The 12118-nt window shown below is 37.0% G+C and overlaps 1 protein-coding gene and 1 pseudogene across 1 annotated transcript in view; one reads left to right on the top strand and one right to left on the bottom strand.

Annotated features, from left to right (window-relative positions):
- The window catches only part of ME1 (malic enzyme 1), a 175329-nt gene that overhangs the window by 120580 nt on the left and 42631 nt on the right, over positions 1–12118 (top strand). Inside the window, exon 7 of the mRNA XM_040643704.1 lies at positions 7823–7932. Coding sequence (XP_040499638.1) covers positions 7823–7932 — 110 coding nt within the window. The remainder of the gene's footprint in view (positions 1–7822; positions 7933–12118) is intronic.
- Positions 11666–12118, bottom strand: part of LOC121105695 — a 1090-nt pseudogene continuing 637 nt past the window's right edge.

The raw sequence follows: 12118 nt of genomic DNA, 5'->3' as shown, positions 1-12118 counted from the left end.
TCTAGACATAATTCTTAGAAAATCTTGCTTCATGTCATTGTTATAATTGGTTTCCTGTTAAAATATAAATTGTTACAATGTAAAAATATCATGTCATTTGTCTAGTTCCATATACTCCTTCATGCTTTTCCATACTTCAAGCTTTGCGTTTCATGTCCATTAAACCAAACTCCCAACACTCCCCTCCCTCTAACCTTTCCACTGTCCTGCTAATAAAAGGCTCCCTTGTATCCTCACTTCCTCACTGGATGTTCCTTCTCCCCTTCTTGCTTCATGGCACATGGCTCCCATTTAAGACTTCCACTTTTCACATAGTGCTTTCAAACGGTAATGCTTATTGGTCCACACCACATTTTTAGGGTTGGGAGATGAGATCAGTGTCCTCTCTCCTCTGTCCCTTTCAGACTATCAGCCCTCCATCCTTACGTAATCTCCCTCCCCCACATGCTTCTTCGAGGTTTATGTCAAGTAGGTTATCATCTCTTTGTCTTCTCCCAGTTTCCTAACTACTCTCCCCCAGTTCTTGCCCATTTTCAAAGTCGGGTTCTCAGCCCCCTTTAACTTTCATGTCAGTGACCTTCCTTGTATCTTGGCCTTTCTTGTTCTTAAGGTCTTCGTTTCTAATGGCCTCTAGTGCCACATCACTTGAGAAGCACACTCATGGCTGTTATCCTGGGCCTTATCTTCCGCTGCAGCTGTTCAAACTCTAAAATACTGAAGTCATGCATCTTCATATCTCCTGACAGCTGACTTTGCTTACATACCTCTGTGATTGCTCAAACACGGCTTTTCCAAAGCTGAACTCACAATCTTCCATATCAAACCTGCTGCTTCTCCTGAGGTTTCCTTTTTTTTTTTAATGTAATCCATCCTTTACCAAGTTGCCCAAGCTATGAACTTGGAATTCATTCTTGATTTCTTTTTTCTCATCATGTGCTTCTCTTCACTTGATATTGTTAATTCCGTGTCATAAGTATTTCTCAAATCCACCTGCTTGTCCCTGCCCCCATTTCCAAGTGCAGGGCTGGGTTTTTGCAGCAACCTCCTAAGTAAGCTTCCTCTTAATCCTGCCGCTCTGATAGCCATTCTTCACCCTGATCACACGCTGTGAGTCTAGAGTGGAAATTACAGTGTCACGCTCCAGTTAAATGTCCCACTCTTAGGGTCAAGTATAAACCCCTAATACTGGTTAGAGGCCCTGCATAATCTGGCCCTGTTTACCTCTCTAGCCTTGATTCTTGTCTCTTTCCCTATAAACACTGTGATTCAATCAGACGTAGTTTACTTCAGTGCCTGGAATATGACATTGATTTATTTAACTCTGGGCCTTTGAATATGTTCTCTCTGCCTCGCAAATTCTTCCCCTTCCTCTTAATTTGGCAAGTTCCTACTAATCCTTCAGGCTCTAGCTTCCTCTAGAAAGCCTCTCCTAATCCCCTTAATTCTAGATAGATGTCCCTGCTCTGTGTTTTGGTGCCTCAGATTTCCTCTATTAGAGCTCTTATCACACTGCATTGTAATCTCCTATTTACCATATCCTCCATAAGATTATAAACTCTGTGAGGGCAGGAATGTGTCAACAGCACTTAGAGTAATTCCTGACCCCTAGTTGGCACTCGGTATGTTATTTGATAAATGAATAAATAAGGGAAGGAAGGAAGGATAAGGTTTCTTTTTGAGAATAGCAGAGATAACGGTACACAAGATCTCATCACATAGTACCTATTTAAAATACCATGACAGAATTTTTTTTTTTTAGCTTGTTTGCAGTGGGAAAGAAAATAAAAGCAAGGAGACTAATCAGGAGATTGTGGTATTGTTGCAGTCATATAGTTCAAAGAGCCTGAACTTGAATTGAGGCACTTGGAACAGAAAGCATAACAATTAATATGAAAGAAAGAAGAAGGCATAATAGAACTGGACCACTGGGATGTGAGGTGAAAGACAAAATAGAAAATGCTTGTAGTGCTTTGACATTGGCAGTGCCAGTGATAGCAATAGGGAAAGTTTGGATAGTAAGTTTTGTGTGGAAAAAGTTTAGAATTTTTAGGAGCTTTATATTTACGTATTAAATTAAAATCATAAAGGAAAAGAATGCACTGCTTTTGAAGGCAAAAAAAAGTAACTTTTAAAATGCTTTTCAGTAAAATATTTGAGGTGGAAATTTTAGTTATAAATGCAGCTTTGGAATTTGTTGAATTTTAAGGAACTCACAATCTCACAAACTGCTTCTTTTTTTTTTTTTTTTTTTTTTTTTGAGAAGCAGTTGACGCCTAAACAAAATGACTCTGTTTTGCTTGTGATTCTTGGTTGTCCTTGATATAAAAGAGTTGTAATTTTTTTAATACTATAGAAAATTTGACGGAAATCCATTACAGAATTAGAATGGCTGACAATATATAAAAACATTATCTTAAACATTTATTTCTCATTTAAAGAAAAAAGATCCATAATATAACATTTCTCCAAGTCTTTTTTACTGTCATTTTGACAATAGAGAATTGGAGCTTCTTTGAAAGATCAGCAACATAGATAGAGATTGAGAAGTCATTTGTCTAAAGATGACTGATGATTCCCTAAGAATCAGTGAATTTGATAAGGGGAAGATCATAGAGCGAAAAGAATGAAAGAATAGGTGATGCTGCTGGATCTTTATAATCTCCACTCTCACGGAGAATAATTAAGAAGTGTCGGCAAAATATAATAGAAGGGGTGATAAGAGAAATGAGAGGAGTATCTAAATGTTACACGATGATACGGAAGTGAGGTAGTAGGAAGTGAAGCCGTATTACAATGAACTAACGAGGGAGGGAACAATTTTCTGTTCTTAGTCCTTACCTACAAGGAAGAATTACACTTGGATGGTTCTTGGCCAAAGGGAACCTCAGTGAACTTCCAATTACTTATCCTAAATTCTAGAATATTCATAATGTGAAACTCGATGACTAGCATCGTCTGCGTCCTCCAGCACAAACTTTGAGGTCTCTGTGATTTTATTCCCCACCGCACTCTTTTCCTCACTTGAATCCTAGCCAAGGGCCCAGCTGAAGCCTCCTCTAATTCATGCTGTCTTCCCTAAATCCTCCAGTGGTCTCTTATGTACTCCTGATTTTCCTTTTAACCTGAACCTTTAAATTTTTGCTTGTATCCTTTGTCTTCCCAGTGAGACTGTGAGCATTTTAAGCACCAGATCCATGTGTCCTATTGCTGCTTAATTCTTTGAGCACCCTCAGACCTCAGTTACATTACTAAAAATGAGTAATTTGTAATAAATTATCTTTGAGGTACCCATCAGAACTAAAGTGCTCTGAATCTTAAATACTGCGTAGTGCCACGTATGCAATAAACCCTAAAAGAATGACATTTTACTGTATCTCTTGGGGGAAAATCAAAATGTGCTTGGTTTACCTGGTTACAGTGAATTCTTAGTAGTTTATAATCAAAGCAAGACTAATCGTTTTCCCCAATATCTGTTTTATATACTTTCTATAATGACAATACCTAGTATATTGAATACATACAAATGCTGTCTTGCTAGTTTTATAAAGTTATAACTCCTTTATTTTATCAACGCAGTCCTTTATTTGTAAATATACTGTTCACGCCATTGGCTTGTTATGCCATTGGTGCTCTGTGGGAGCCGGTATACAAAGTAGTTAAAACCATGGGCCGTGCGGTTCAGTCCAGACCCTACCACTTATTAGCAATAACGCACTGAGCTGTGGCCCTTAATCTCCCTGAGCTTCAGTTTCTTCATCTGTAAAATGGGTAATAACTACCTTCCTCTTTGGGTTGATGAGAGAATTTAGATGACATAATCCAAATAAAGAGTGGAGCACAGTGCCTGGAACTCACTAGGCGCTGGATTTGGTGATTAGTCGCTGTAATGAGGTTTTCTGTGATATAACAATGCCACAGGAGAACATTTGCAGTTTTCACAGGTTAATTTTATGGGTGGTATTTCTGTTAACTTTTAAAACCATTTACACCCACTATTTTATGTGATCTTTTGATCATAAAATAGTAGGTTCTTTTCATAGTTAGGTAGAATTGAATTGGCTAACTTCCTTGTGTTCCACTACTTATAGTTTCGTAGTGACAAGGTTGGTTCAACATGGAACAAAATATCTCCTACATGGTTTTCTCTTATTATATGATGCAGGATACTGTGTCACAGAATGAATCCAGGACGCCTCTCTCTAGATCTTTAAGAATCGAATCAGAGTTAACTACCAGGCAGAGAAAAGTCATGAAATTAAAACAGATACACGGTATTCTCCAGGAAATAATTCTAAAATGAACTTTTGTAAATGAGAAAGTATCTTGTGTAGCCTTTTACTACCTCTGCCTGGCTATTCCTAGATTTTACTTAGAAAATATTATAAACTTGTAGCCTGACCACATTGTGTCCTAAACACTGAAGGCAAACCGTATTGTGGGGATTTCATTTTAACCACAGAGAAATTGTAACAAGTCCAAAACCGCAGGACCCAAGTAAGTAGTAGATCCGGGAATAGAACTGAGAAGGCTCTGATTTGTCTTCACATACTGAAACCACAAGGTTCTGCTGCCTCTGAACATATGACAGATTGTCTAGTGCTGCTAGACCATCAGTACATGACCCGTCAGGAGCAAACTGTATGAAGACACTGTCTAAAAGCCCGTGTGGAAACCAGAGAAGGAGGGGAGGAGCCATTACAAGCACCAGATGATTATCGACTGATATTTGTGGTTGGGGTAATCAGTTGCTACCACAAAGTTTGCTTCTTTGCTAAGTTTGTAAAAGAAAAGTAGTCATTTCTAACCAGGGAAATGCTTTTACCCGTTCTTAAAAACATTTTAGTGATTTTGAATGAAGCTAGCTAAAGAGTTTACTAGGATGGCATCATATCTATAAGGAGCATAAAAATTTTATGTTTCTTTCAAGATTTGACCCCACTCCCACATTTTACTTTTAAATTTTTGCTCCTTTTGCCTTGAGTTTGTTTCCAGAGCTGTGAAATAGTTGTTTTGAAAGATTTGTTCTGCTTTACTGTTGTTGTTTGGGGAAAAATTTTCCCAGCGTCCTCACTCTGTCAGTCATGTTCCTCTTTACTATTTTATATGGATAAAAATTCCTTGTTAGTATATTTTACTGTTTTATTTTATCACAGACTTTTTGCGGGATTATTTTCTTTCTTCCTGAAATACACCCTTCGAAAGTTCCTTTAGTTGAAGTCTTTTGGTTTTTGTTTATCTGAAGATGTCTTTGTTTCAACCCTGCTTTTAAAAAAGCATTCTTTATTTTCATTTCTTTTTTTTATTGAAGTATAGTTGAGTCACAACCTTACTCTTGAAAGAATAGCTTTGGTAGACATACTGTTCTAGGATGACAATTATTTTCTGTTAGGCCATTGAAGCCCACTGTCTATGGCTTCTCTTGTTGCTCTTAAGTAAAACATATTTCATGATTATAGGGCACTCATGTGTCAGTCTTCGCACGCTGAGAGCTTACATTTATCACTTAATTCTGATAGCAAACTTATGCCAGTATTATTCTCATTTATTCTAGTGGAGATATAGAAGCACAGGACAGTCAAGAATACAGAATAAGTGAGAAGGACAGGATGACATCCCAGGAGCTCCGACTCTAAAGCCTGTGTTCTTTGTTTTTTTTTTTTTTTTTTTTTTTTTAAGATTTTATTTATTTATTTATTTGACAGAGATAGAGACAGCCAGCGAGAGAGGGAACACAAGCAGGGGGAATGGGAGAGGAAGAAGCAGCTCATAGCAGAGGAGCCTGATGTGGGGCTCGATCCCATAACGCTGGGATCACGCCTTGAGCCGAAGGCAGACGCTTAACCGCTGTGCCACCCAGGCGCCCCTAAAGCCTGTGTTTTAAACCATTGCCACAGCCAAGCTCATCCATAAAGAGAAAGATGAGCGATAAATATTACTAAATATTAAAGATATTTAAAAACTGTAGTAATTAAAACAGAGACTTTTTTTTCTGGATAAAGAGATCAGTACACTAATCATTACCACTGAGCTGTTATTCATGAGGCAGTCTCAGCATACTGTGCCTGTTTTCTCATATGTAAGACAATCATAGTACTATCTGCACCGTAGAGTAGTTGTGAAGAATAAGCAAGTGTATACAGACACATGCATATTACTTAGAAGTGACAAAATATTTGTTGCCACTAGCAATAGTAGAATAAAAGAGGAAAAGCACAGAAACCAACCCTACTGTATAACAGAATATAGTATCTGGTTACAGGCGATGAGAAGAAATGATGGACTAGTGCTGGCATAGTTGGTAAATTGTCTTTTTTCTTGAAATTTTATTCCCTAGACTTCTGGGAGGTCATACTTTTCTGTGCCTTCTCCTACACTTGTGATCATTTCTTCTTTCTCCTTGGTAGCATCCTCAGCACTTAAACTTTGGTATTTCCTACAGCTCTGTCCTTGGCTACTGTATGTGGGTGTGTGTGCATCCTAATAGAATCTCAGTCATGCTCACGGTTTTAATTACCAACTATATATACTGACTCGTAAATATATAAAACAGAAATTTTGATTATCTTTTTTTAAAAAAAACTACATCAAAACAGTAAAAAAGTAATACTAGATATAGATATTATTTCCTAAATTGTTGATATCACTAGAAGAAATTTTTGATTAATATTTAAATAAATGTGGAGAAGACTGTAATAAGCATATCATCAAGGGCAGCAACTATAAATAAAAAGATAGTAAGGTCTGACTACATAAAATTTAAAATTCCTTTTGTAAAAACAAACAAACACTGTACATGATTCATGGCACAGTATACTAGAGTAGGGAAACTGTATACACATGGAGGAGACAAGTGAAGAGGGTAAGATTTAAAAGGTTTGGGAAACATTAGGGATAACCATTGGGTGTAATGGAGTGGAAGCTGACCCAGAACAAATAAGAGAAATCCCATATAGAGCAACAGGGGGAGTCTAGCCCAGGTTGCAGACCATAAATCTAGTGGCAAGGATGTTCATGGCTCTATGGCTTTCTCTGGCAATGCTTAGAATCGTGGGTTATCAGTAATGTTAATTTCTTTTGCCCTGGATAGGTTAGGTAGGTGGGTGATCGTACATATAAAGGGTCATACAAGTAAGCTGTTCATATCAGAAATAAAAATCTGTCTAGTATACTTCAAAGCTCAAAGCCCTACAGTGTTTGGCCATTGCTGTAGAATAAAAACCAGAATCCTAGGCTAGAATTTTTGGGTTTCCTGTATACAATTCTGACCTTTTCTTTTAGTGTACCCTTACATGTATCACCACATGATAGCCAAATAGGGCTTCTTGCTATTTCTTGAAAAATGTTTTCTTTCTCAGTTTTTACCTCAATTATGTTGCTTCTAGTATTTACCTAGCTTGTAAAAACCTACATCTCTATTTTTGAAATCATAGCTATTCCTTAAAACTCAGTTCATTTATTACCTGGTCTGTGACCCCAGCCAGAAGTGATACCTGTCCTCTCAATATCTATAATTCCTTATACCAGTTTTACATTACTTTTCATTAGTTCAAAATATTTTTGTCTCTACTAAACTTTAAATTCTTTGATGGTAGGGACCATATTTTTGTCATTTTTGTATTTCACAGTGCCAACACAATGCTTTCCCTGTAATAAATATGCAGTGAATATTTGCCAAACAGACATTGTATTATGTATGTATACTAAGTAGCAAGATAGGACCTTTAAAAGAAAATGTTTTGTCTTTTCTGTAGGGTAATTTTAAAGGCTTATTATTCTATGTTATTTCATGAACCTCTTCTCACGTGAATGTTTTGTCCCATAGGTATGGGATGAATTGCCTTATTCAGTTTGAAGATTTTGCCAATATAAATGCCTTTCGTCTCCTGAAGAAATATCAAAACCAGTATTGCACATTCAATGATGATATTCAAGGTAAGCTGGGTAGGGAAGGAAGTGAACATACAACACAGGAGGGCCCAGATACTCCCATGAAGTTAAAGAATAGGTATGATGGGAACAACTGAATAGACTGGAAAGGTGGGAGATCGTAGACCATTAGTGAGGTATTGTACTAGGATTTCCACGAAGGATTAGATCTGAGTGATGGTAAGCACCAGCGTGGAACTTTGGAGGAAGACAGCCAAAGTGAACTAAGGTGAATGCTATTGGAAATGGGATAGTCAAAGAAAAACTTAAGTGTAAGATGAGGATGATAATGTTTCTCTATTCATAGTTTGTATTGAGGACAAATATTCATTTGTGAAAATACCCTATGAACTAAAATGTACTTTACAAATACAGTTTTTATAAAATTCACTATGCTTAAAATCTGTGGTGTGACATAGCTAGATAAATATAATGTGTTTAAAAATAATGAGTCTCTCTACCTTTTGGGGCACACTAAAGTACGGGGTCGAATCTTTCTTTTCCCGAGATCCTTTGTGATGTTAATCACATTGTTACTTCAGTGTCGTTTTCATGACAAAGATGCTTTACATTATTTCAACTTTGTTTTCCTCCTGTTTCATTAAATTTCTTTTTGAGTATTTAAGTGAATATTTGGAGGATTTCAGGAGGGAAGTAAAGAGTCTAATTTTACAGAGCTATAGCCTTAACTTGAAGATACGTGTATGATGATACCGTGCCTTCGGTGTGGCAAACATAGATTTGGTAGACCAGGGTCTGAGTCACTACCAGTTCATTTTGCAGTGGTCTCTAAAATACGTTAGGGGAGCCTGGCTGGGTCTGTTGGTGTAGAGCATGTGACTCTTGATCTTGGGGTTGTGAGTTTGAGCCCTATGTTGGGTGTTGAGATTACTTAAAAATAAAATCTTAAAAAATAAATAAAATAGCTACATAAACTATTGAACAAACTGTCCTTTCTTTAATATTCTTATCTTTTGATTTCGTGGGTCCCACAGAAGTGTCCATACAGAACTTAAAGACCAATATTACATACTTTTGAACCATTATGGAGGATTAATAGGCATTGGAGTTCAGTTTAAGACAAAGAATGCTAAATCTAAATCATCAGACAAAATGAGCATTTTGGAATTAGGGTCAGAGCTCCCATCAACTAGGACTAAGAATTTAGAGGTCAAGGCCTGGGCTGCATCAGAATTAAAGTCGAGAGCACAGGAAATCTGAGGCAGATGCTAAGCCAAGGCCAAGATTACTACATGGGGAGTTGTCCTGGAGGGTCCAGGGCAGAATACCCCCCTCCGCCCAGCAGGTCACCACAGTGGAGGCATTAAGTAACTAATTTTCCACCCCAGCTGATCTGTCCTAAAATATAATCTGCATATTTACCTACATACACATAGGAATTTAAGAGTATTACTGCCTTAGCCAACAAAAAGACAGATTTGAGAAAAATGGGCCCAATCTCTGACTAGAGAAAACTTTTGGCAAGTTAGTGGGGTTCTGATTAGAAACAACCAAACCATTTTGTGCATTTCTCCATATCAAAATAGTGTCCCTAGTGACACTTTTCCCCCATATGTTTCTGTTTTACCTTTTTAACCTTATGTTTTTACCATTTTGCCCACAATGTAATACTTTCCCCGTCGTGGGCATAGAAATTGCATTCCATTGCCAAGGAAAATAATTATGTAGCTATTACAGCCTGACCATGTAAATAAATGTTTCACACTGAACCCTTGGGGGAACTTTTTTCTTTTCTTTTTTTTAACAGATGCGTTATTTAAAGATAGTTTATGAAAAGTATTTGATTTTAAAAATACTTGAAATTCTGTATTAGTGATCTAAAATAATTTTAAATGATAGAGATTTTGGTCTTGGGTAAAGATTTGGACGTTAATGCATTCTAACTAAATTATTTTTAACTGGAAAAATGTGCTGTCTAAATCTATTAAGGAATTGGACATTAAATAATATGATCTGGAGACCATCAGAATTCAGCAAATTCAGATAAAAATAATAAGGCCTTATCCTCTGGTTGTTTAAAATCAATTATAAAAAGAGTTGTTGTTCTCATAATGGCCTTTCTGGAATGGTGGCTGTTCTCTACCATGACATTGTAAATATTTTATATAGAAGTTTTAGCCATAATAAACTAGTTTGATTTAAGGATTTTTTTTTTTAAAAATAAGGTAAATATAGCCTATTCTTACACTAAATGCTTTGATAATTGAAAAGATCAAAATCAGAAATGGTAGAACAGTCTTTCCACAAAGGAAGGGAGACCATTGGCCAGAAAACATGCTTTAAAGTTTAACACCACTAAGTTCTAAAAAGCATATAAAACAGCAAATGAGAAACTGATTTTCTCTGTCAAGCTGGCAAAGATTATTATAATCCCAGTGTTAACGATGCTGTAAGAAGATATGCACCCTTATATATCTGTGGAAGTATCAACTGGTGCAACTCTTGGGGGAGGCAGTGTGCGTCAGAAACCTTAAAAGCCTACAGCTCTTGGATCCAACAAGTCTCTTTTTAGAAATTTATCCTGAGCCAATAAAGGTGTGTAAAGCAAATGTACAATACAGTGTTGTTAACGATAGTCGCCATGCTGTACATGACATCTGCAGGACTTACTTAAAGGTTTGTACCGTTTGACAGCCTTCATGCCTTTTGCCCGCCGTGCCCCCCGGTCTGTTCTCTATATCTGTGAGTTTGTGTTTTTTTGCCTTTGGTTTTCTTTCAGATTCCACATATAAGTGAGCTCATACAGTATTTGTCTTTCTCCACCTGACTTATTTCACTTAGCGTAAAGCCCTCAAGATCCATTCCTGTTGTCACAGATATTAGGATTTCCTTCTTCTGCTTCATAATATTCTGTTGTGTGTGTGCCTGTCTGTGTATGTATCACATTTTCTTTGTTCATTCATTCATGGATGGACATTTACATTGTTTCCATGTCTTGGCAATTGTAATAATACTGCAGAGAACATGAGGGTGCAGATATATTTTCAAGAGACTGATTTCATTTCCTTTAGGTTAATACCCAGAAGAGAAATTGCTGGATCATATAGTAGTTTTGTTTTTAATTTTTTGAAGAATCTCCATACTTTTTTTCGTAGTGGCTGCAGCAGTTTACTTTTCCACTAGCAGTACACCACGGTTCCCTTTTCTCCACATCCAAGCAACACTTGTTACTTCTTGTCTCTGGTGATAGCCATTCCAACAGACACAAGGTGTTGTCTCTTACGGTTTTGATTTGCATTTCCGTGATGATGAGTGATGTTGAGCACCTTTTCATGTACCTGTTGGCCATTTATATATCTTCTTTGGAGAAATGTCTGTTTAGATAAGGATATTTATTGTTATTAACATTATTGTTAACATTATTTATTTATTGTTAACATTCTTGAATGTTATTTTTTAAATTAATTATACTCTGATCATAAATGATCTTTTTAATTTTTTTTAATTTTTTTTTAAAGATTTTATTTATTCAACAGAGATAGAGACAGCCAGTGAGACAGGGAACACAAGCAGGGGAAGTGGGAGAGGAAGAAGCAGGCTCATAGCGGAAGAGCCTGATGTGGGACTCGATCCCGTAACGCCGGGATCACGCCCTGAGCCAAAGGCAGACGCTTAACGGCTGTGCCACCCAGGTGCCCCATAAATGATCTTTTTTTAAAGTGTGCATATTCTTGTGATTCAAAACAAATAGTTAAAAAGCATGATATACCTAATAAAATCGACATGAGTGTTTTATTTTAAAACACATTTGGAGACACATTAAAAGACATTTAGAAGGTATGTGTCTCATTGCAGGAAACATAGGCTTTAAGCGTTAAAAGTAACTTTCCAGACTCATTGCCAGAATTAAATCCGGATGTGAAGGGTGTGCTCAATAAGGACAAGCAAGTAGAAATAAAGATGCTCTGAGTGTGTCTGATGTGTAAGGGGTGTCCCCAGCATAAGCCAAATACAGTCACTAGTAGTGTCCTATGACACAGTCCTGGTAGGGCTGTCTTCCCTGACTTTCTTAGCTTAGAAAATTCTAAGCCAATAAGAAAAAGAGGAAAGAACCCCAAATTCTCCTAATGTCTCCACTTGTACAATAAACTTAATCCTGTTTAGTCCTGGAGTTCCCACGTGTGCCACAAATAGTGCAATGATTGTGCGCAGCCAGCTGCAAGTAGAGGCG

The sequence above is a fragment of the Ursus maritimus genome, unplaced genomic scaffold (genome assembly GCF_017311325.1).
Source record: "Ursus maritimus isolate PB19 unplaced genomic scaffold, ASM1731132v1 scaffold_29, whole genome shotgun sequence".
NCBI lineage: Eukaryota > Metazoa > Chordata > Mammalia > Carnivora > Ursidae > Ursus > Ursus maritimus.
Note: the sequence above shows the minus strand (reverse complement) of the source record. Positions and strands in the feature narration are given on the sequence as shown.